We start from the raw sequence: 25,928 nt of genomic DNA on the forward strand, positions 1-25,928 counted from the left end.
AGGCTTCATCCTAGTGCTGGACTTGGGATATTCTGCAGAGCAATGGGAAGTCTTTGTCTCCTGTGAAGGTGTGAGTGTCTTTAAGAAGTGTGAGCCAGTTCCAGGTTCTGACTTGAGAAGCTCGGGCAGACAGCAAAGCATGTGCTTTGGTCAAGGGTCTATGCCTTGTGTGTGTGGAGAGGAGAATGTTGCTCACTTCTCATTCATGTCCTTGGCTTTGACTGGACTCTTCCGTCCCAGGAATGTCAAACATTCACTATCTACATGCCTGTTCCGTTCTTTTTATGAATGAGCTGTTGCATTCCAGCTGGATTTCTGCTTACTCCTCGGGATGTTTCTAGTCTGGACTAAAACATTCGTTATTGTGTTTGATAAAGCTGTTCAAGTGATGTGCTCCGAGGAGGACAAGAGCAACGCGAGGCGCCAGACTTTCTTCTTTTTCTTTCCTTCCTGGAGCATCTCATTTACTCAGAAAGTCGGCACACAGACATGGCGGCGGGGGGGGGGGGGGGGGAGTTGTGCTACAGTCCATAAGGAAACACATGGGAGCTAAGGGTTGCTTACAGAAATCTCCAGTACCTAGAATGGAGTGTGTTACATAGGTGATATGAAATATAAAGATCTGAAAGTGAATGAAAATGTCCATAACTCTCCAACGTTTTTGTTTTAAAGACACACCTTTAATGGCATTGTACCTTAAGCTCACGAAATGAATGAGGTAGATATGCTACTGTCTTAACTGAGGAAAGCTAGGGTCCAGTTCTGTGTACTCTCTCCTCTGGGATCCAGAAGGTTCCTCCAGTAGAAATGAGAAGTGGTTCAATTCTTGTTCCCTCCCCCAGTTCATCTCAACAAAATATATAGAATATTATTTTTCAGTGGGGACATGGGTATCTGAAAAGAAAATACTGCAAATTCCCTCCTCCCACCCTCACTCCAGGGGTCCCCCAGTTATTACTAAGAGCATGGAAGAGGCTACTTTCACTAGGAAACTTGATCCACCAATGTATATGAGACTAGTGTTTGTTTAACTTAAATAAAAGAAGGAAAGAAAACTGCTGTGCTAGTTGTTCCAGCGCTCAGTAGAATGCTTGTTGGATATAGTCTACTACAGTGGATTACAGTGTAAAGCTCTTCTGTGGAGTCTGGTATGGCAGTGACCAACTAGGTGCAGCTGCCCTTTGCCCCAGTGTACCCTGCATTGCCCTGGGGGCACCCTGCATTGCCCTGACATTCAGAAATATTCCAAACGCAATTCATGGTCAGCGTCGTGTAATGCAGATGTCCGGAAGACCTTCGTGGAGAGCACATTCTTCTCCACTTGGAGGACTGTGACCCTCTGCCCAGCATGGCTGACATCTTTCTTTCCCCATCACCAATAGGTCAAGGAGAGACAAAGTCAAGGAGCTTACTTGACAGAGTGGTCTGAGAATCAAGGCACACCCCCATCTCTATCTTTGGAAAGCAATCTGCGGTAATGTTTTAGAAAGGTCGGAAGGATAATGCCTTTCAATTAAGAGGTTTCATTGTTACTGGTGTCATGGCCCTTTCATATGAATCTCTTTGTGCCCTACAGATTGTCCTTCATTATAGGAGGACACTTATACATATAACTTCGTTATATGCCAGAAGCGGTAGGCATAAAACTAGTTCTGGGAGTTCCATTTGACAGTAAACTAAGGGGTTTCACTCCGTTCAGGAGTGCCACAGTTCAGACAACAAGCCACCAGAAACAGCAGCTTATTCCCTGCTGACTTGGCTCCACCTCCTCCATCTCCTGGTCAGTCTCCTGCTAGGCTTCCTGTCTTTGCAATCTAGCTCAGGCTGGACTCTCATAGATGACAGCATTTGCTGCCACTGGATCATCTCCAGTTCCAAGCATCCCCTCTGCCCCCTGCCATGGCATATGGAATAGTTATTTGGGATTCAGTAGTTAACACTTGAAATTTGGTTTTAGGATCAAGAACACTCAAGGTTGGGATGGGGGAAAACTGTAGTACAGGGTCTGCTTGACAGCCAATGTTGACAAAGCTAAGACTAGACCAAGTTTTCCTATGCTGATCCTGCCTTCCTTGTTGGATGCGGAGCCCACTTTCATTTCTTGCTTCCTTTTAGTCTATAAACTGCCTTCCTTCTCTGCCCTGAGCCTACTGTCCTCTCGGACCAGAAAGAGGGGATCTGGAGAGTGCTGCCCAGTATCTGGACTTACTCTCTGGGACCTTGGTATTTGTTAGCTTATGTCTGGATTAAGGACCTCAGTGCCCGGAGAAGGTCTGACATCGCAGTTCTGATACAAGATTTCATCCCAGCTAAAAACCATCCCAGACAGTTGTTTGTTTAGAAGTGAAAATAACTGGTTTAGATGATATTACCCAAAGTCCCCCAGCTAAATGGTCACAGCAGGAGCCGACTTGGTGGCACTCTGCTGGGACTCTTTGATCACTATCCAAGGACCTCTAGGCACTGGCGGAGGGGAAGCCATTTGAGAGGAAGGCTGGACTCTGCCTCCCTGTTTGGAGCTGCACAACTGTCCCTGAAGTGTGATATTCCTCTCTGTATGGAAACCTGTCTGTTCATTGTGTGCACGGCTTTTGTCTGAAATTTAGGGGCTGGCAGTAAATCTCTGGGTGTTGTGGAACCAATCTGGCATTTTTTTTAAAGTTTGCCTGGTCGAGATCCCACCCCCATCCACCCAAGTCAGGCACTACTACTAATGTCCAACCTAGCCCACCCAAACTCAACAAACTCAGCTTGTGCCTATCTGGTGTCTGGGTCCTGGGGTCCGCGAAGCACCAGCTGGATGCCCACTGCTCACTCCTGCACTGGTTCTGGAGTTAGGGGAGAAGATGAGGAGGGCCCAAGGGACACCTCCCCAGGGTCCGAGTCAGCAATCCTGGTCTTCGTGCTCCCATTGCTGCCCAGCACGGGCGGCCGAACTTTTTTCAACCACTGGATCCGTTGTTTGGAATTAGCAGTCTATGTGGGAAACAGAGAGCGCTCTCCCGAAATTGCTCTAAGTCTCTTTGGGGAGATTCCCCCAGGAAATTCAGGAGCTTCAGTCGAAGCACTTAGGGCTGTTCCAGGGAACAAAGGGTGAGGGCTTCTTGGGTGCCCCTCGGCTACCCATTGCATTTGCATACGGCAGCCATTGCCCCCTGGAGGGGAGCCTGCCTCTCCGGGGCAGGGGACTCTAGCAAGCGGCTGGCAAAGAGGACCTGTTTGCTGGCTACTTTGGAGGTGAGATGGAAAAGCGTGAAAGAAGAGGTTGCATTCCTCTCCCTGGTCCAGAAAAGATTCGGGTCGCGAGTGGGAAATAAAGAGTAAACACAAACAACCTCAAAAAAGAAGCCAAGAAACACGAAGCCAAAAGCAGCAAGCACAACACTGTTACAAAACTGTCTGGTTTTGTAACAATTTCCCCGCTGCCGGCCAATGAGCAGCGTGGGGGTGGAGTCACGTGGTGACGTTTTATATAACGCTTTCCTGAGACAAGACAGTTATTAGGCGGCGCGGGGCAGTCGGCATGGATCTCCGGGAGGCGAGGCAGAGCCAGGCGCACTGCGATCCCGCGTTCACCGCAGCGCAGCTCGTTTCCGTCCGCCGCTCCTTCCTGCGAGTTTCCTGTTCCTAGACGCCTCTCCTCTACCTACCCACCCGCAACCTCCGCAGGTTTCTCTCTTTTTGGACTCTTTTCAGACTACACAGATGTTGAGCTTGCCCGCCGAGCTCGGCAGCAACAACTTAGAACTGGCGGAGCTGGCGGAGCCGGAAGAGCGGGGGGCATCAGTGGCCCGAGGAGACTCCGTAGCCCACCCAGAGGCATCTCCCGACGGCTCTGAACCTCCCCCGAAGCAAGAGATGGAGCAAACACCGCAACCGGGGACCTCGACGCCGGCAGAGTGCAAAGCCCTGCTCACACAGGCGGACACCTTGGCATCCGGAGGACGCCTTCGGGAAGCCCTCGAGGTATACAGGCAGCTCTCGGAGAAGCAGCAGCTAGTGGCCGAGCAGCTGGAGAAGTTTGTGCGCTGCCTGGCTAAGAGCGTCCAGCAAAAAAACCTCGTGGCGCCGGCTCCCTCATACCAGAGCGGCAGCTCGAGCTGCTGCGTGGCGGCCCTGAAAAAGGCAGCGGAGGCTGCAGCCATGGTCCCCGAGGTATGGGATGGCTTTAAGTGCCAAAAGTGTCACGGATTTCTCTCGGATCCCGTGTCCTTGTGGTGCGGCCACACCTTTTGTAAACTGTGCTTGGAACGTGGGCGGGCCGCGGATCGGCGGTGCGCGGTCTGCGGGCTCAAGCTCTCGGCCGGTGGGAGAGCTCTCGGGTTGCGGTGGGCTGGGCAGCAGGCGCCCCTGCAACTGCGAGTCAACGTGGTACTCAGCGGCGTTCTGGGCAAGTTGTTCCCGGGCCCGGCACGAGCGTCGCAACTCCGGCACGAGGGAAACCGGCTGTACCGCGAGCACCAGGTGGAGGCGGCTCTGCTCAAATACAACGAAGCAGTTCGGCTGGGTAAGTCCTCCGCGCCGCCACCGGGCCACGAGGGCTTGGTCACGACACGAGGGGGGCGGGAGGATGAACCCAGCTGCGAGGTGGGGGATGGACAGGGCAGAGTTGGGCGCGCGCGGGCGAGGTGGGGGAAGGGAGGGAATGGCCCGTGGCCCACGAGGAGGAGGAGGAGGGACCTTTCTAGGAGTTTGTCGTTTCTACTTTAGCTTTCTTTGGCTGTTATTGGTCTCTCTGGTGCTATTGCTTTTTTAGTTGTTGTTCATTTCCGTATCTCCTGTTTGCTTTTGTGCTTCTATGCCACCGGGCCCCAGTTTCTCTCTTTTTGCGCGTTTCTTCTCATCTTTGTCACTATTTTCTGCCTTGCGCGGTGTCACCGTCCCTATTTCTCTATCTTTCCTGGACATTTCAGCGCTCCCTCTTACACCTGCCGCTACCTTCCCTGCCAGGAGAGGAACTTGGCACTGTTTCTCAAACTCCCGCGCGGTCCTCCCGGCTTTTGCCAGCCAGAAGTGGCCCGCCGGCGCCCAAGTCCGCTGCTCCCTTCTCTGGGAGTTGTCCCTTCCGGGGCCGCGGCTCCCGGTGGGGTGGGTCCGGCCTGGAATTAGGTCAGGAGAGCACTGGTTGCATAAGGACCTCGAGCTGCCCGGGCCGGCGGCCCCTCCTCCGCGCGGGCGGGCGGACGGGCAGGCGGGCAGGCGGGGATTGTGTAACGCTGAGGTAACCGAAGTGGGCCACGCTCGCCTCGGAAACCATCCCGCGAGCGTGTGCGGGGGGGGGGGCAGAAGGGGGGGCTCGCTCCCCGCTGCCCTGTGACTCATTGTCACCGCTTCCTATCACACGATCCTTGGCTGAAATAGATGCACTTGCCCCACCCCCTCTATGCGCTGCAGTCAGACAGCCTTCGCCCTGACATCGAACCCTTTGACCCCTCTAACCCAACGGGCGGCAGGACCAGGCAACTTCCCAAGGAAACAAGGGACTGTCTACACAGGGGGCATGCCTCTGTCAATCTTCTCCAAAAGTTTCCAGTAGAGGAAGGGTGGGCTCTGTAACTTTTAAGGGCAATGCGGGAAGCCCCACATCTCTCCTGGAGTGGATGGAGCACGGGAGTTCTCCCGGGGACCTGTTTGCTCCACCAGCCTCCTCCTACTCAGATCTAGGAAGTGGCCTTGGAACCCCAAGCTGGTGCCAGCACCTCTGCAGGCAGGCTGGGCGCGGTGTCCAGAGAAGCATGCTGGGGAGGAGGCAGTGGGGCTAAGCAGACAGGGCTGTGGGATCCTAAGGCCCCCCCTAGACCATCTCTGATAGGTGGAAGTGGGATGGGATGGAGTCTCCACATGTTGAATCCCGCTCAAACTAGCAACAGGTAGTGTTGGCGGGAACAAAACCAGGGCTGACTGGACCCCATGACTGAGGGACACAGACCTTACTCACAAAACACATCCTGTGTGTGCCTGTACAAAACAGGCTCTGAGCTGCCAATGTGCAGTTCAGAAAAGTGGCAGAGAAGACTGCAAACTCCATGCTAAAGTGAAAAGCAAATTAGTGGCACCCAGGTCATCTCTGAGAGTACTCCTGAGGGACGGTCGGGGTAGAGGTAGACGTCAGAGCCCAGAACTTGAGGAAGAAGGCAGCAATGTGAATGGAATAGGCTCTGGCCACTTCTGAATGGAATTCCAAGGGTGGCTCTGTTTCTTTCATCCATTCCCCAAAGGCTGGCCAGGAAAGCCCTTTCTCAGGGTCCTCTTCTATCACCACCACCACTTTTCCTGGGAGCATCTTTCCTACACTTTTGTTAATCTCTTCAGAGCAGTCAGGGCAAAAAAAAATGGCAATAGCACCGTCACCCTGCTAAGAGGAAAAGGAACCTCTTCAACCGATGGTACGAAATGTATCCTGGAAATGGCTAGTGTCTTATTATTCAAAATGCTGGGCCCACACTCAGAAAAAGGAACTTCCCTTCACACAGGCCTTAAAAGATTAACCAGCCCTGTAGCTTCAAACCCTATCAACGTCATCTCCTTGTCCTTGTTTTTCCTATCTAAAGAATGGGGGGGTTGAAGACCTGTCCAGGCCTGAGCTCTAGTGATTCGGTGGTGGTGAGGGTGAGACCCCTAAAAGCCTTGTCAAAGTGCTTTTTCATTTGGCCATCGACGGGAGGTTGGACCTGGTAAATGCGTATCTGTTTCCTCCAGGAAAGCTTCATATGCCCTGACCATATGGTGGTTAATGCCACAGGTAATCCCCGTCTGGAATACTAACATGGACTTGTCTTGTTAGAGGTCTGGCTGCCTCTCTTCCCTGGCTTCGTTCTCATTTGATACTGGCTCCCTCGGAAGCCAGGTTGCTGGACACTAGCAGCCTGCATCGTTCATCTGGCAGAAGAGCACCAGGGTTTTCTTTAGGGAAAAGTTTCTAATGTATCATGGACACTACACCACCTAGCGCCAGCTTGCAGAAGGAGGGCGACATTACTCCTTTGCACGGAGAAGCTAGGGTGTAAAAGTCAGGCCGATATTAGGACTGGAAATGACATTTAAGCCTTTGGGTCCAGTGGAAAGAGCTTACGATCCATCCTCACACAGGACTTATCATATGCTTGTGCTGGGAGCCATTAATGAGGGCTTTTTTTTTTTCATTTCGGCAGCTCCAAATGATCATTTGCTTTATAGCAATCGGTCTCAAATTTATTTCACCTTGGAGTCTCACGAGGATGCACTGCATGATGCAGAAATAGCATGTAAACTTCGGCCAATGGGTTTTAAGGTGAGTGTGGGACAGGAGGGATGGGAAAGGGGCTGTCTGCAGCCAGGGATGGGCAAGAAGGCTGGCCCTCTGGGCCAGGAGATATTAGAGCCTGGGCTGTGCAGGGCATCCATTAATAAAGGAAAGTATAAGTCTGCAAGGAATCTTAGTAAGTCCACCTTCAATTGGTGACCTTAAGGATAGGCTTGTCTTCGTTTTTTTTTTTTTCAAAGTATGGAATCAGTAGCCACACAGCCTGACTTCGTGTCTCAGCTCGCAACTTTTCTTAACTGTATGGTCTTAGGAAAATCACTTAATTTCTGTGTCTAATGTCCTCATTTTAACATGCTTATATTCAAGGCAACTACTAAATGGGGTTGTCGTGGGGATTATACAAGATCATGTAGAGAAGATGCTCAGAACGATGCATGTAACATTGTATGAGTGTTTGCTATCACTGCCACCATCATCATCACTCTTACCATTTTCTAGGGAAAATAAGTAGAGAAATCTGAGAAAAATATTGCTGCCCTGGTCCTTAAGAATGTCTACTGATAACCAGGCTTCTTGGGAGCTTAAACAGCTTTCTTTAAAGCGATTGTCAAATTAACACAATAGCTGTGCCATTTGGAATCATTAATACAGTCATTTGATACGTCATCATGTATACCCCCCAACAATCTCGGTCAAAAAGGAAAGGTGAGAAGAAAGACAAGGTAGACTTCAAGACAGGGGATCCTGAATACAAAGTACTACTTTCTGCATCGTTGCCTGGCCTCAGGACCACCCTCTTCCACATGTCTGTATTTTGTTTAGAAGATTAGAACTGGGTCTGTGGCTCAATGCTTGCAAAGTGTGACTGTGCGGAAATGACTGCACTCTCCAACACTCACGTGTTCTTATTTGCTATCTGATGCTAGTGCTATCGGCCATGATCATTTTGCAGGTATGTGTAAGAATCAAAGGTGAGAAGAGCAAACTCTGCAAGCTACAAACTTTACAGGATATTGGTTTAAGAACCTCTGTCTACAGCCTGAGGGTGGGAAAAGCAGTGTCTCCAAGACCAGGGCCACTGTGCCTATCTGACGGTCACAGGAGCAGGTATCCTCTGGATGCAGAATGTTTCTCTGACCTTGGATTAGGCACCACCTTCAATAGTCTCCAGATAGCCTCCCAGTGGGTCTAATTAAACATACTTCTCTGCGGCACTTTACGTGCAAAATCACACTGATCAGGTAAATACCACAAAACCGTTTACATCAGTTTAGTTCAGATATTGCTGCCTAATGAATTTTGTTGTTGAACCTATGAAAACATCGGATCATTGAAAGTTTTACAGACCTAGGAACTTCAGAGAAGGCCTGATGAAGTTGGGTGTGGTGGCATGCACTTATAATCCAATCAGGATCCGGAGTTTGAGGCCAGCCTGGAGTATGACAGCGAGTCTGTAATATTAGAGTGAAGCTCACTGGTCTTTCACGAAAGCGTTTTTCGTGGATGATAAAGGATCATTGTGTTCTCTTTCCCAAGGAAGACATTTACAGCTTAATCCAAGTCACCAGTGCCTTAAGTTGCCATGGGGACGGGCTATTTAACATGAAAGCCTTGGGGTAAGGGGGGCTTCCCTGCAGCCTTTTTTACTGGAAAACTAAATCCAGATACCACGATGGGAAGAGGCCTGAGAAGCCTGTTGTAGACATAATGAGAAAAGGGGTTTCTACAGTGAAGAAAGAACTGGTATAAGTACTTGACAGGGGTTTCATTTCCCCACAGCTGGGAGGAAGAGGAAAGGGAAAGTTCAGAGAACTCTGTTGTCTTGGGGATTGAAAGGGTCGAATGCTCTGATTTCTGTATTTCCCACTATTTCTGGGTGAAATGCCATAAGGCCAGTAGACAGCCCAATTTCATCCATCCATCCAGGGCTCTGTGTCATTCCGTGCATCTTGCCAGCAGTACAGCCGTCAGCATAAGCTGGCCACCCTGAGAAAGTAGGCTGTGTGAGTTGCTACTGGATTGGTTACTAGTCATCCAGAGGTCTCTGCAGGTTCCCAGCACTGAAGCTGCTCTGCAATGACCGGCTAGCCTTTCTCCAAAAGGTCACTTTTGGCAGGAGCAAGAAGGAGGTGTGTCAGCCAAGATTTGGATCCAGAAAGAATTGAGGGCATGGATAGAGGTCCCCACTAGGTTTGTAGCTGTGGCCACTGCTCAAGAATCCTAGTCAGGTCCTGACACCATACAGCCACACGTTAGAAGGCAGAGGGATGCCTGACAAGGGATATTCATACTAGGCACTAAGAGGAGGCAGCCCCTTTACTCTGTTTTTTTTTTCTTTCATTCTTGCCCTGCTCAGGATTGCTGCTTAGGTCCTTATACAGAAATTAGTCCGGAGCACTTGGGTTTAAATCCGGAGGCCATGAAACATCCTTATATCTATAAAGTGTGCAGCAACAGAGGAAAAGACAGCTACGTTTCTAGAAACAAAAGCATTGGCTCAGTGACTGGTCTTCTGGAAGTTCTCAGGCCACAGTTTCAGTTTGAGATTGCTGCTAGAGAGGCCATGGTCTTTCTCTCAGGTCTCTGTAAAAGTGATGGGCTCACGTGAGCCACCACTGTCTTACAGACCAGTTCAAAGAGAGGCACGGCATCTCTGGATGAACATCGAAAACTGAGCTATTAGAGTCTGTGGTTAAATGGAGGCTCTGACATGTTTGTGATGCTCAGTTGTGGGGTGAGAGGAGGTAGTAAGCCTAGGAGCTAAGAATCTTGGCTTTGTATATAGTCAGTCTCAGGTTTAAACTTGAACTTTACAGCTTTCTGACTGTTGTACTTTGGTTAAGTTATTTCTTGGGATCCCCCTTTCATTGCCTTTAAAATGGGATTCATGATAGTTTGCCATTGTTACTGGTACAAAAATCAAAGTCTTTTAACAACACTCCACCCGATAGGGACTACTCGGTAAGCACTCAGCCATCGCTGTTGATAGTAGCTACATTAAGATGGTTATTAAGATGTGATTGACTGCTAACGTTTTCTTCCAGGCACACCTCAGAAAAGCACAAGCTTTAGCCACCCTAGGCAAGGTGGAGGAAGCACTCAGAGAATTTCTCTACTGTGTATCCCTTGATGGAAAGAACAAGAAAGCCAGAATTGAAGCTCAGAGGGTGAGTTGAATAACCCAGTGTCAGCTGCCTAGTGGACCCCCACCACTTTGTCTTCCTAGGGAGAATGATGAAGATGTGACCATCCTCAGTATCTGTGATCCTGAGTGGGTGGTTCTCTGGGTTTAAGGGTCATGAGAGAGATGCCAACTTGTTGAAGTATGGACCGGCGGGCTGTGTCCCACCACCCAGCTAGCTTTACCCGAAATAATTACACGGAAACTGTATTCTTTTAAACACTGCCTGACCCATTAGTTTCAGTTTCTTATTGGCTAGCTTTTACATATTGATCTAATCCATTTCTATTAATCTGTGTAGCCCACGAGCTGGCTTACCAGGAATGATCTTAACCTGCGTCTGTCTGGAGTGGGAGAATCATGGCGACTCCCTGACTCAGCTTCTTTCTCCCAGCATTCCGTTCTGTTTACTCCGCCTACCTAAGGGTTGGCCTATTAAATGGGTCTAGGCAGTTTCTTTATTAATAAGAAATCACTCCCACATCATTTCCCCTTTTTCTGTTTAAACAAAAAAGAAAGGCTTTAACTTTAACATAGTAAAATTACATATAGCAAAACAGTTATCAAGCAAGAATTACAGTTACAATATTTATATCTATTTTATCTTTTATCATAACTAAGGAAAACTATAACTATCTATTCATTCTTCAACTCCATCAAAGACTCCAGAAGGATATAATACTACCTAAGTAAACAAGAAATAAGAAAACTCTAGAAATGACAGAGACATCTTGCTGCCTGGACAGTCACCCAAAGTTCTTTTGTATGGTTGGGGCATCCATCTTCAGCCTTCAGGCCCATAGTGTCCAGCAGACATTTCCATGAAGCAGGAAATTTCAAAGACAGTTCAGTCACTATCTGCTGTGTCCTGCAGAATGTCTCGCAGATTCTTTTATGAGTCATGAACCCCAAAAGACCGTCTCACCTTTAGGCAAGTTCAGCAGTCCTCTCTCTGCGGGTTCTCTGTGTCCATTTTATGCAACAGTCCAGGCAAGAGCAGTTTCTTGCCCAAATGGCTATCCAACTCCATAAGGATCCTCTTCGATGCCCATCTTCCTCTCGAAGTAGATTGGTGCCACCAGGAGCAGATATGTCTCATTGTTATGAAAAGTCCTAAGTTATTAAAACATTAAATGCCATATTCTGCAGTCTTTGAAAGATATGAAGAATGTCTATCTAACTGAAATGTATCTCTATATATCTAGAAAATCTAACTAACATGACTACAAGATTGACTATTATTGATGATTAACCATTAACCTGTATTTCTTAATTATACATTACATTTTTAAATGAACTACACAATCACAATACCTTAATCAAGATCAGAAATACATATACATATAACAAAATTGACTGTAAAATCCACACCAATGCAAATTACTCATACCTATATCATTTCCCCCTTTAAATGTAAAAGAACATTTACAAACAATATTTTGGGAACATGGGCGCAGTTTTTTCTCTCCAAACTGCTTCCTGCTGAATGGGGGTGCTGTTAATCAGATCGTTTAGGGTGTAACCTGTGTGTCAGGTTCATCTCAGTTGGCAGTTGAGTGAAGTAATTTTGTGAAGATGTTCACAGCAACTTTTCGGGAGGTCGTGGTCTATCATACCAAATTGTAATAGAAGAAATCCACAGGGTTTGGTCCTCTGTGAAAACAAAAGAAGACCCTCTCCAAAGCATCATATTCTTAAACCCAAATTTTGAAATCGTAATACCCTTATATCCATTCTGGTTTAGCTTAGCAGCCCATGTAATGAAATGTCTCTCTGTACTTAGCTCCTTTACAGTCAAAAATTTTAAAGAAAGCACAATGTACATAATCCAGACTCTCTGTGAATTTTCCATTTTTACGTGGCTTATTTTTCTTTATTTCTTTTAATCTCTTAACTATCTGTACTCTGTCTCTTTAAAGACTTTACCATTTTTTTTAAACCATTAACTTTATTTTCTATATTTTTTTTCTTCTCTCTCTCAAGCCTACGTACATTCATCCAACAGTGTGGTATTTTATGTCTGAATCTGTTTTATTGTGAATCTCTAACATTTTTTTACTATCCAGGAGCATTTCTTAAAATGTTAAGCAGTTCTTAAAAACTTAAGTTGCACCATGTACAGGTAATACGGTACCGCCTGTGTCCTGCCCAGTTGAAACCCTAAATGCGCTGTTTTTATGGTAATTATGGTAGTCTCTGCCTGAGACCAACACAGTTCAGCATGGCAGAGCTGAGCCAAGCCGCTCCTGCCTCAGAGCCATTTGGTGTCCCTGAGCCACACACAGTTCCAGGCACACAGCAGTCCACATTGCCATTAAGCAAGCCGTAGAGCTTTACTCCAAATGCTCCATTTAAAAGCTCTGTCTCCCACAGGAGCCAGACAGAGATCGCAATGGCGGCACAGCCCAGAAAGCCGGCATTTTAAAACAGCCAGTTTTTTCCTGCTGTTGAGTCAGGACAATTTCTTTGCGGCACGCAACCCACAAACAGCAAAAAGCTGTCTTAAATTCTCTTTCTCTCCTTTTTAAGCCCTCTCAGGTTTTACGTGGAGTTCATTAGCACGTTGGGAGCCACTCTGTTGAAGTACGGATCGGCGGGCTGTGTCCCGCCACCCGGCTAGCTTTACCCGAAATAATTACATGGAAACTGTATTCTTTTAAACACTGCCTGACCCATTAGTTTCAGTTTCTTATTGGCTAGCTTTTACATATTGATCTAATCCATTTCTATTAATCTGTGTAGCCCACGAGCTGGCTTACCAGGAATGATCTTAACCTGCGTCTGTCTGGAGTGGGAGAATCATGGCGACTCCCTGACTCAGCTTCTTTCTCCCAGCATTCCGTTCTGTTTACTCCGCCTACCTAAGGGTTGGCCTATTAAATGGGTCTAGGCAGTTTCTTTATTAATAAGAAATCACTCCCACATCACCAACTGATTGCCCAGAAGCACTGCCGCTCTGGTATGTACTATCAAATTGGCAGCTCCTACTGTTTTGTAGGAGCCAGTGAAGAATGTTTTGCCTTAGAGTCAGTGGGATAGAAACCACACTGCACCAAGTAAGCTAACCTGGGGGTAAAGGGTCACTGAGGATAGTCTGCTTGTCGATGAGAGATCAGGAGCCAGGGGGTGGGGACTGCTTGCAGCTGTATGACTTTGCTTTGCCTCAGTCACACATCTCACCAGTCACACATGGAGGACAGCTCCCGGGAAAGGACACTGATGATCTCCACATTGCTTGCCACATACAGAACTCAAAACTTCACCTCCTCTGCTAGAAAACTAAACCCAGTGTCTCAGAAATTCAAGTCAGAGTCCATTGTGAAACAATCCGATTAGTCCTTCCAATTCTTGGGCCCGGGAGATTGTGGCCGTAAAACAAATATGATGAGAAATACCAAGGACTTGGCTGAAGGGTCAAGCATCCTCATTTGATCCTCAAATGACTTTGTCATTTATCCTAATATATTCTTCTGGTGTCTGGAAGTGAGATGCTGACATTCAGTGGTTGTATTTGGTTTCCTGTCCCCATACACCATTCAACACCAGACCATAAGCCCTCCTATCCATTTATAATGGTTTGACAGGGAAAGGGGGGAAGAAAGTGAGCAAGAGACAGAACTGATTTCTGAAGACTCTAGAACGGAATATTTTAGCAAAACTGATAAAGTTGGCAGAGGCTAGACTCTGGATTTTCTGACTTTGGCATAGAATTCATTCCCTGTCTAGAAAAAAAAAATGGCCTGGTTTGTGTATGTGGATAAGGTTTAATTGAAAGGGGCATGGCTCAGGTAGAATTATTTAGCAATCTATGGGCTGTTCCTAAAACTTCAGTGTAGTCTGTTCATAGTCTAACGTGACCTGAGCATGTAAGCCACTTGGTTAGTCCTCTCTGTATAAGGGTCCATATCATCCCCATAGCCTCGCTGTTATATTTCTCACCATGTTATAGATGAGACAAATAGGTGCGGACTCTAAGGCTCAGTGGCTTTCTTTTTTGTTCATTCCTCGGGTGGCCCAAGAGGTTCTGATATTATAAGCTGAACTAACTTCTCTCTTCAGTTTGCTTTCAAGGATGGCCTGTTGTCATTTCGATACCTGCCTGATGAAAGACAAGGCACTGTGGGAAACTGTAGAGACACAAGAAGGCCTAAGTTCCTCGTGGAACTTGTAATATTTTGTTGGTGAATATGACTGCCAGGCAATATAAATGAATGTGTGCTTAAATTAATGGTTATAAAACTCTGAAATTAATGTAAGAATTTGGAGGCAATTTTCTGCTGAGTGTCATGGAGCTATAACAGCCATGTAAATACAGTGAGCAGCTTCAACTGTGCGTTCACTGGATTATTCCAGTTATAGGGCTAAACATTTGCAAACGGTCCAGATGCGCTAGACATCAATAAGCCTCCTTAGAACCCACAGCCCTGTGCTTTATTTTAAACTACAGATTCTTAACCCAGTTGGGTCTTTCTCTGGCTGAAATTATATCAGAATGAACTTTCATTCATGTGGAACGATTATTCTCACTGAAAGCTGACCCTAACTTGTGTTTTCCAGAACCATTGAAAAGCTCTGTTCGGAGATCTTAGGTAGTAATGCTAAGAAGGGCACGGTTGTATTATTCCTGCCTTCTTTGTTTTGATTCTGACTCCTGGCCTCCTTTTCCTCACACTACCTTCTGTCTTTTCAATTTTGTACCCGGGGCCTAGATGGCCCCCTTCAGGGAGACTGTCTCCGAAGTGGATAGACCCTTTTGGGTCCCTGAGTAGGGTTTCTGTGAGCCAACATTGATTCCTAGGGATGAGTTAGCTCTGAGAGATTACATTTATGACCCTGGGTATTGTGGGCCTTTCCACCTTTGTCAGCTTATGCCTCGAAAGTAGGGGTTTTAACAGTGGAGGGAAGCAGAAGCATCTCTCTGAGGAGTTGAGGCACCTGAGTGCTAGAATACATCCTTGGATGTAGAAACACCTTCCTCATTTCCATGAGGGTGATGAGGGACATTTATCTCTGGCTGGAAAGAAAGACTTACTTCGTGACAGACTTCCAGTGCTGAGTGAGAGGAAATAGTTTAAGGTTCAGTCCCGTGGTCTGCAGAGAACGTGAAAGGGCAGGTGCGATCAGAGAGGTGTGAGTACTGAGGCAAGGCAGCTCTCAAGCTCAACTTTAAAGGCTGAGGAGGGCTTCTGTGCAGAGAAAGTGCTGAGGCAGAAAGGAGCGTCACGAAGAAACTGTGAAGAACAGACAAGAGAACAAACCAAACTTTGTGTTTAGTGTTTTTTTCAAGTTCTCTTGATGAAGTAACGCTCCTGATTATGTAGACTGAACTACAGTGTCAGGCATTCTCTAGTGAGCCTCCAAACATGGCAGGGTCGACTAGGTGAGGAACATTCGAGAAGCCCGTTGACATGCCCTCTCTTCTGCTTTCTTTCTCTCTTTCTCTCTCTCTCTCTCTCTCTCTCACGCACACGCACACATGCACACATGCACGGGTAGATAGATAGATACATACTTACATACAGTCCCTGACCCCTGATTGGCACAGGGAGGAACTGAAGCAAGAATGCGAACAACTAACACTGCAGCTTGCACTCAAATGCGTTCCTTTGTCTCCTAGACCCTTTCCTTCTACTTAACTTCTCCCTCATCGGTATATCCGATTGGAGGCGAACCTGACACTTTATACAGAGATGACCAGGAAGAGGAAGAGGCTGAAAGGAGAGAGGAAGTCTGAGCTCTGCTTTCCTAACATTTAATCACTCAGGTCCCCAGCTCTGAAGGGATTTAAAAAATCCAGGTGTGATGATGGGGGACTCGAAACAGACAGACGGAGAAAAACAGCAATAAGGAACCCAGTGTAGATTTGTGGACCTCTCTGCCCACGAAGCTGCTGCGGGCTTGACTCTGTATTCTTCAGCTAAGGTGTCCTTGTTTGCTTTGCTATTACTGTGGTAAACTCCATGATCCAAAGGAGCCTAGGAAAGAGAGGGTTTTCTTTCTTTACACATTCTGGGTTGCAGTCTGTCACTGAGGAAAGTCAGGGCAGGAACTCACGGCAGGAACTCGGAGGTAGGAACTCCTGCAGAAGCCCTGGAGGAATCTGCTTACTGGCTTGTGACTCAGGGTCACATTTAGCTACCTTTCTCAGACATACTGGGAGCACCTGCCCAGGAGTGGCACTCCCCAGAGTGTGCTTATTTTCCTGCATTAACCATTAAACAAGGAAATACCCACACAAACTTTCCTACAGGCCAATCTGATGTAGGCATTTTCTCAATTTAATCACCCTCTTCCCAGGACGACCTAGTTTTTATCAACTTGACAAAAACAAACAAACAAAAAAAACAACGAAAAATGAAAAACAAAAAACAAAATAACCCCACTAGCCAGTACAGGCATCTCTTCTGACTTAACTCCTATGTTTCCTTTGGTTCAGACAGATTTTCAAGCTCCATTGCAGGTATTTCTGCAAAATGGTGGCACCATAGAGGTGGCTCTTAACCTTGGTTAAGTAACAAAGGCATTTGTCTTGCCTTCTCTGGGTCATATTTCAGACCTTGGGAGACTGGAGCTGGACCCAGGAACCAACATTTTCATAAGTTCCTAGGTGACTTATTTGATAAAAAATACATGTATTTTACTTTTTAATATGTGTATGTGTTTGAATCTGTGTGTGGGTATTTGCACATGAGTACTGACACCTCTGGGTGTCAGAGGTGTCCGCCATCGCTGGAGCTGGACTTACAGGTGATCGTGAGCCACCTTACATGTGTGTTGGGAATCGGACTTGGATCTTCATACAAAAACAGTATGTGCTCTTAATGACTAAGTGATTTCCTGTATCCCTGTCCCCCGCTCCTAGATGATATTGATGTGTGTTGATGCAACAACCTCTCCTTAGTGTGTCTAGGGACACCGCTCCAAGGCTTCCTCAATGGAGTTTTGCCTTGCAAGCTGTGCTCTCTCGTCCCCCATCCCTCCCCCTTCACCTTAGTCTAGCACCTGTAGAAACTTGAGTAGTGAAGTCTTCTGTTTTATGTCACAGCTTCTCTTTAGTTTCTTTTCACCATCAGTCCCGGGGGAGTCTCAGGAACATTCTCCCGATATCCTGAAGCTGTTGGCACCTCACCCTAGATTAAAGGAACACGTAGAGTCAATGGCTACTGAAGGCACCAGCCATAATCTACCAAAGTTGTCACAGGTAAAACTCAACTCACCCAGCTCGCTCATGATGCTTCGTTTGGCTCTTTTGTGGGCACACGAGAAGTGAGCCCTACCTCTCCTACTTTGGTTCCTGAGTGAAAAAGAAAGATGTAGTCGATAATGGCTGTGTCCTTTGCTTAAAGCTACAACTGGGAATTTCAGGCATGCTCCAAAAGTTGATTTATTGGTTAATTTATTTGTAGTCTTGGTCAGATCTGGAAATAGAAAGATTTGATAGAAGTATAAAGAGATTGGCCCACTTCCCTTGGAACCCCGTAATTGGGGTGTGCTTATTGGTTTCAGCTTTGGGGCACATTCAAGCTGATGGCCTTTGAGCACCAGTGAGAGCTTTGTGCAAGGGTGACTCCATTTGGGGAGCAAATGGAGGGACTTTCTTGTTCTTGCACTATGCCTTCCACATAAGTAGGCTTCTCATGCACATTTCTAGCAAAGTAGAGGTGCGAGAGTTGACTTGAGAGTGAAGACAAGTGTTTGTAGTTTTCTTTGAAAACAAGGGAACCAAATGCCGAGGGATGGGGCATTAGGAGCTGGCCTTTCTAGCACAGGGTAAGTGGGCAGAAGTTGGGGCTCAAAAAAACAGACTTTAAGCAAGATTTAACATTGAATTGCTGGGCACCTTTGGGGAGCAGTTTCCATTTGTGCCTGAAGTTCCTTACTTGTATATAAGCCCTGGATGCTCACGTCTTCCTAGTTTTTGTGTCTGCTCTAGAGAAGGAATAAAACCCAAGGCGGCTGTTTTTTCTTGGTAAAGGCAGAACTTGGAATATCTCCTGAAATCAGAGAGTCCCTAGTGGTCATTAGTAGATGACTAACGCAGCTAACATGAGGACCCAGGGTCTGCAGTGGGGAATTCGATTTGCCACTCAGTCTAAAATGAAGGAAACAGAGCTTCTGGCTTTTCAATGTGAGCAGACTGGGGAGCAGCAAGTGTATTTTCACCCAAACATTGTTTTGCAATGCCTTGGGGTCTTATGTGGACAGTGCTCTGGGCTCATGGAAAGTCAAGACTGTAGTGTTATTTAATTTAGTACTTGAGAACCCCTGGGATGTAGGATGAGAAAAGCCACGTCCTCTCCTTTCCTCTCCACTTCTTTGTTTCTTCCCGCCTGTGTCCACTAGGATTGCTGGCAAGGGTAGAGGAGAAACAACGGAAAGTGAGCCTTTTGCTGTCAAATATTGATTTCGATTGCAGAAGAGAGCTTCTCCGGAGCACTGTGCATAAGCACATCTTTGCAATTACTTTTAGTTCCGCTTCCCAATACCTTCCTAGTGGACCAAATTCTCTAAAAGGCTAGAGACCAGCTATTATGCCAAACTATTATGTCTCTTTTTCAGACTTTTCACCCAAAATTGAGGGAAAGGAATGGATTGTCCCCTGCTCCTTTGATGAAACTAGCATACAGCCCTGGAACATGGGCTGCTTTGGAAGGCCTGTACAGAGCTGGCCCCAAAGCCTTTCCTAAAGTCCTTTAAAGAATGGCGACGAATGATGGCAAGGGTGAGAGGAAGTATCCGGTAACAGGATACCCCTCACAGAATGCTTTGCTTTCCTCACAGACCACCGGGGAGTGATGTGGATAGGAGGGAAGAGTGGTGCCTTCCCTTACAGTCCCTTTCTCCCCTGCCCAGGAAGCTTTTCCTCCCATGTGCCTTTTGGCCGTGCCTAGGGAAGTCCCCTAACTCTATTTAAGCAAGGCAAGCCTTTGACATAGATTGGGTGTGAGCAGTAAGCCCCATGACTGGCCCTCCATTGAGTTATGTATCCACTGAGAGGTCAGGAGTGAAGAGCAGGATTATGTTGTTTCCTTTTTGTCCCCTAAGGGGACAATATTGGAGGACGATATTGGTCTCTAGTCGATTCTGATATCTGGCTTTTGCTCCATCTAGGAAAGTCCAGAGCTTCCACACTGTTCAAGTCAGGAGGAAGCAGCAGCTCAGGGAGAAAGCAGCAGCCTGAAGAACTCAGCTCAAGTAAAGGTGGGGAGTCAGGAGGACAATGGAAAAGATCAGGAAGAAGAGAAGCTCAATACTGCCTCCATCAGGACCGGCAAATGCAAGGAAAAGAAAAGGAACCATTGCCAAGTTGATGAAAACCAAGAAGACCTGGACGTGCCTAATAAAGTCCCCAGACAAGGTACTAATTCCACCCAGGGAGAAAGGAGCTTAATGCAGATGACTGGGCTCACTGACATATGTAGTTTCCCTCGGTTTTTTTTTTGTGGGGGGCGGGGATCCTCTGGCTCTGAGTTTGTGACCTAGCTCTGGCACTCACCAGCTGTTAAATCCCAGGGGTTGCTGTGAGGTTTCTCACAGAATGTGAGTGTGCGGGGTAGCCGCCACACAGAAAAGTGATAATTAGCATCCGTAGTCAAGACAATCGGGGGTAGGTACCGCATCAAGTAACACCATCCCATGCTTTCCATCATGTCACTTTCTTCCAGGCCAACCATTTCCTGCCCTCATCCCTGGTCTGGGAATGTAGGATGGGAAAGGTGTGGTCATGTCTCACTTAGTTGTGTTCTGAGAAGCAGGCTCCCTATCTTTCCAAGATTAAGTGTGAGCTTTGAAGACCTGGCTCACTCCATGGAGTTGCCACTGCTGCTAATGAATTTGAATGCTCGCCAGGAGCTCTAGCCTTGGCCTTCTGTCTATGGAGACTGCTCAAACACCCCCTGGAAGTCCACTTTAGGGAATGCCTGGCAATTGCTCAGGCAGCCACAAAATTAAACTCTGGGGGAAGTTTGAAAACTTCTTTTTTTTTTTCACTCAGAAGTACTTGTTTGTAAAACCAAGTTGATGCAGCTCTGACTTGCTGTGTTCTAAATCACAGATCACCCTGCTGATGAGGGGGCCAAACCTGATCTCAGTATTCCACTTACATCCCTTGATGCGACTGACCTTGAATGCTCACTGTGTATGAGGTATGTGACGTGGGTCATCACTTAACTGCTTGCTAGTTCCTTCTCTTTGGTGGCTGGGCCTTTCCCTCTAGTAACTCTTGAGTTAGTTAGTATGTAAAATCATGGCCCAGATGAGATGGAAATCACATTGTCACGAGACCGCTGGTGTCCCCAGCTTACAAATGGTGATCTTTACATCCTTAAGTCATGATTTCAAAAGATCTGGGGAGTGGCAAAGCAACAAAGGTCAAAAACTGATGGGCCCCAAGTGGAGCATGTTTATTTGGTCCTCATTAGATCTGATGTTGTTATGTATGACTGTACAGTGGGCATACACTTGCCAGCTGGTCATGATCCCACGAACTTATCCCAGCCTGTCTCACATTATTGCTCGAGCCTTCGAGGTATTTGAACTTGTGACCCTGAATCTAAACTACTACATTAAGGACTTAAGGGTTAATATCAATGCCATAAGCATTTTCTTTGGAAACCAAAGAGAAGCCTACATTGGTGTGTATTTTATGCTGTCTAAAGAACAGTACATATGATTCTTGGTCAAGCATTTTCCTTCCAACTAGTATGTTATCTATACTTCCTCAGGGCTCTAAAGAGCAGATTATCCATATGCCACACTTCAAGGACAACTAGAAAGATTCTGTGATTGTGGTCTGTTCACCACCTTGAAATGTAATAGTTTATTTCATTTCATAGCTGTGGTGTAGTAGCTGAGAGAAAGGGCTCTGAAGCCACTGTTGGGATCCTAGCTCTTCCCACCTACAGACTCTGTCCTAGAGCAAGTGACATTTTCTGCCACTCTTTTTTCTTTAGTAAAGTAGAAAACAGGGCAGTGAACTCCAGAGCTGTGATGACTGATTAAGAAAAACTATTCAGTGCCTAGAGTAGTGTCTGGAATACAGGGAGTACTCAAAAAATTAACAGTTTTTTTCTTCTTACCCAGAGGTCTTTCATGTTAGAGCCATAGACCTCCGAGGAAGCTCTTTGTGTATATTCAAATAGATCCATGAATTCATTGAAGTAATAAGCAAAAGTGTGTGTGTGTGTGTGTGTGTGTGTGTGTGTGTGTGTGGTTGTGCATATTTCTAAGAGGAAAGCACATAGCATTCTTTAGATTCTCAAATGAGGTGACTTTCTCCAAAAGTATTAAGAAAGAACTGAGACACTTGAACAAATGTTTGCCTGTCCTTTGCGAGCTTATTCCTCTCCTATTGGTCATATGAGTTTATATTCTGAATGACTTTTCTTAATCATCTGATTAAGAATTAACTATTACCTAAAACACAGACTTTTCTTAGAGAAAATATACTTGGGTCTAGGGGAGTAGCTCAGTGGGAGAGGACTTGGCTACCATTCATGAGGTTCTGGATTTAATAATCAGTATCACAACAATAATAGTAAAATAATAATACACAAAAAAAATCTGTTGTAGCAAGATTTGTTCATAAGCATAGACAGGTCTTAGCCAGTCATCAAACTAAGCTGCAAACACACTGTCAGGAGTCCGCTTAGGTGGTGTAGACAAGAGTGTGCTGAACAGTAGAAGTGGATCCTTTACACCGCTTCATCCCGCCCCTCACAACAGAGTGGCAAGTGCATCATGCTAAACCAAGGTAGGAGACAGCAAAAACCTGCTTTCAAGCCGAGAAGGGGCTCGGTACCTACTGAATCAGTGGCTCTAAAGCCCATGATAGGCACTGTGAAGTAGATTTAATTTAGCTTCCTCAGAAAGAGCAGGTCTTTGTTCTGCTTAACCCTCCTTAACACTCCTGCCAAAACCCGGGCGACCCACAATCAAACATACAGACTCATCCTGTTTGTGTTTTCCCTGTGGAATAAAAATCCTGAGGTTGAAATTCTTTTGTTCGTCTTCCTTTTCTTTTCCTCTTTCATCTTCTTTGTCCCTAACCACAAGGGACTTTGTAGAAGAGTTAGGAATTTGGTTTAAGAAATAAACACACGGAGGATAAGCACCCCGTCTAGTTCACACCCCCTAAGCTTAAAAGCCACTGTGTCCCTCTTTCTGACCCCTTGTTCCGTCTTTGCCCAGAGTAGCTAGCTGTTATGTAGGCTACTAAATTATAGCTAGACTCTCGCTGTCTTATGGTGTAAGGAACCTGGCTAGCCTAGAGGACTTTTTGATTAGAAGCTCTTAACACTTCAGCGGTTGGGAAGAAACATGCAGCTTCCCTTCCAACAGGCTCTGTCTGGAAGTTCCACATCAGATGCCGACGGAATTTCTTTAGTGTGGATGCCCTCACCTGTGTTTTTCTAGGCTTCAAAAGTTCCTTTTCCCACTTGTAGCCATTGGTAGTTTTGTCACGATTGTTGGTGGGTTTTGTTTTGGCCCTGGTGTGTCTTTGGAGGAGAGGCTTTGTATTTGGCTACTTTTCTCGTTGCTCTGACTAAATATTTGACCAGAGCAATTTCAGGGAGGAAGTATTTATTCTGGCTTTCCTTTGGCGGGTTGGTGCTCTCATGGTGAGGCAGGCCTAACAGCAGGTGGGCAAAGTGTGGTTGTAAGATCAGGAGCCCTGCCTCTAGCTCACATTGAGTTCCCAATATACAGGAAACAGGCCCTAAGGAGTGTCATTGCTTAGCTCACTGGCTCCTTTTCAGTCAAGATCCCAGCCCAGGCCATGCATGGCACTTCCCACAGTTCAGATGGGTCTTTCCACCTCAGACTAACCTAGACAATCTCTCACAAGTGTCCTGGAGGGTTCTCTCTTTGTGAATCTAGATCCATCAGGTTGGCAATTGGTATTAACCATCACGGGTCTAAAATCACAGGTAGTTTCAAGATGCTTGGGTGTGAATTAGACATTTGTACTACCTGTTCAAGATTCTAGACTGAAATCTAAGCCCTGGTGGAGAAAAGGGAGACAAAGCATGAATTTATACATTTTGATTCGAGAGAGGAAATAGATTGGGTTGTAAGTTTCACAGGGAAAGGGTGGAAAGTGTGACTGGAAGCCAGGGGTAGCAGCCAGCACACACTGCAATCCCAGCACTTGGGATGTCGATGTAGGAAGGTGAAGAGTTCAAGGTGATTTTTTGGCTACATAGTGAGTTCAAGGCCATGCTGGGCTACAGGAGGCCCTATTTTTCTAAAAAGTGGAAGAGTAATTGGAGAGTACATAATGAAACCCTTTTCTGTCTTTAAGTCAACACTGCTGAATTGGAAGGACTCCATTAAGGGAAGTCTGCCCCAATGACCCCCACATCTCAGAATCCTGCCCTGCAATCATTAGGGGCATGAAATTCCCCTTGAGGTTTATCTGGCATGCATCACTGTAGCCATTGGGGCTCATCTCTGGGCTTCTGTAAAACAATACCTTTGCGATAATTCTGTATTCTGAGATATGAAATGAGACTGTTTGCTATCTGAACTAGTTCTCTGGTGGCATAGTGACCAGCCACCATGCCATCTGGCGATGAGCAAAAGGGTCAGTTTTATATATAATCTTGTTATAGCTCCCTAAGTCACTGGGTATTAAGGTAGTTTTCCTTTCCTTTCCTTCTCTTTCCCTCCTGCTTCTTTTTCTCTCTTTGCTGTAACCTGACAGCAAAAGAACACAGTGCAAGGCTGTCACTGGTGGGGAAAGATAGCTCTTTCCAGATAAGCCAGACGTTTTATCTGGACTGACATCTAAGGGAAGGGATTTTTTTCTTACTATTGTTTACCACATCGCTCTGATAATGTGAAATGCTTTCTTGTGAGACAAGCCAGCCCTGCTCTGATTTAAAGCTGTCTCTCTGAAGTGTTTTCAAAACCCTTATCTTAAGTGAAAAAAGGACAGACAGACGTCCCAGTATATACCTCTCTCTCTTCGTAGGTAAGATGCTTTGTGTGTCTCTCTCTGCAGAGCAGAGGGAGGAGGGAGAGTGACAGAAAGGGAAGGAGGAAAGCGTTTGTGGAAGTGCACTTGGGCGGGCAGATGTCGGCTGAGTGGCTGGAATGCAGTTGAATATAAGGACACATGTAGTCCTAGCTGTCTTGTAGACCGAAAGAGGAAGATTAGTTGTGGAGTCAGATGTGATTATACATCCCAAGCTTTCTGTCTACCAGCTAACTCTGTAATCTTGGGCATGTTATCTCGTCTGCTTGCATTTTAATTTCCTCAGCAGTAAAATAGTTTATCATAATTGCCACTTATTGATATATAAAGTTAATTTTAATGAAAAATAGTGTTGCACACAACCATAAATACAGCAGGATAAATATATTTATGGTCTTAAAAGAGCAGTAGTCTCAATCATCAAGCTCTCAAGAAAAAATAGTTTTGTATATTAGCAGTAGATAGAATTTATCAATTATCCTCATATGTATAATCAATAATATCTAAAAGTATTCAGATATCATGAGTATGCCTATAATACCAATACTCAGAAGTTTGAAGCAGGTGAATTAGGAGTCACAGGCCAGCCTGAGCTACAGAGTGAGAACCCGCCCCTGAGAAACAGCAAGGGTGAGGAATCGAGGGGAGGCAGCACATATTTCTAATCCCAGCGAGCAAGAAACTGAGGCAAGAGGCTTGCCAGTGCTCTTAGGCCAATGGTGCTATAGAACAAGACCTTATCTTAAAAAAAAAAAAAACAAACAATGAAGAATGGGTAGTGGTGGTGTGCACCTTTAATCCCAGCACTGGGAAGGCATGCAATATAAAAGTAACTACTGTAACCTCCAAGCTACACTCTTGAGTTCTAGTTTGTTCCTTCTTATAAGTTCGCCATGCGTATTTGCAGCTGTAAAGGGTATACTCTGATTTGTCCTAAATTGTAAAACTTAGATTGAATTTTAGTATATTTCTTCAGTCTGGTTTCTTCTTTTAAAGTCCGTATCAACATGTAAGTGGTTTGTTCATTTTCATTAGCACACGGCGTCTCGTTGTGTGAGTGTACCACAGTCTCCTCGTTCTATTCTAGATGGGTACTTAGCTGGGCTGGCTCTAGTTTAGAAATATCATGGATGGCCACCGCTTTTGCGTGTGCCAGTGTTTGCCTGGTTTTCTACTAGGTTATTGGTTTTCCCTACTGCTTTGGGTGTGTTTTTCTTACAAGTTCTAGGTATATTTTAGATACAAGCTTTTTCTTACCTGGGCATGGCAAGCACTCTCCCCTTGCCCTTTTAATTATGCTTTTAGATGAACTTAAAAATTCTTAATCTTAGTGCAGTTGAAATTAGTGATCTTCTCACTTATAGTTAGTGTTTCTTTGAGTTTTCTCTACTTCCATCTCTGTTTCATCAAGATGTTCTCCGATTTTACGTTCTGGAAGTTGTTTTTCTTTTCAGATTTATTTTTTTTTCACATCACCTGGAATTGATTTTTGTGTGTGGTATAAAAGATGGCCCACTTTCATGTCT

General features: G+C 46.0%; 1 protein-coding gene across 1 annotated transcript in view; it reads left to right on the forward strand.

Annotated features, from left to right (window-relative positions):
• Nucleotides 1-25,928, forward strand: part of LOC121439852 (LON peptidase N-terminal domain and RING finger protein 3-like) — a 188,102-nt gene that overhangs the window by 154,562 nt on the left and 7,612 nt on the right. The window contains exons 2-6 of the mRNA XM_041640464.1: nucleotides 3,632-4,507; nucleotides 7,152-7,270; nucleotides 10,288-10,410; nucleotides 19,536-19,782; nucleotides 20,479-20,569. Coding sequence (XP_041496398.1) covers nucleotides 3,632-4,507; nucleotides 7,152-7,270; nucleotides 10,288-10,410; nucleotides 19,536-19,782; nucleotides 20,479-20,569 — 1,456 coding nt within the window. The remainder of the gene's footprint in view (nucleotides 1-3,631; nucleotides 4,508-7,151; nucleotides 7,271-10,287; nucleotides 10,411-19,535; nucleotides 19,783-20,478; nucleotides 20,570-25,928) is intronic.

This window comes from Microtus oregoni, unplaced genomic scaffold (assembly GCF_018167655.1).
Source record: "Microtus oregoni isolate MIOR12 unplaced genomic scaffold, Mior012 000063F_ref0000156, whole genome shotgun sequence".
Lineage (NCBI taxonomy): Eukaryota > Metazoa > Chordata > Mammalia > Rodentia > Cricetidae > Microtus > Microtus oregoni.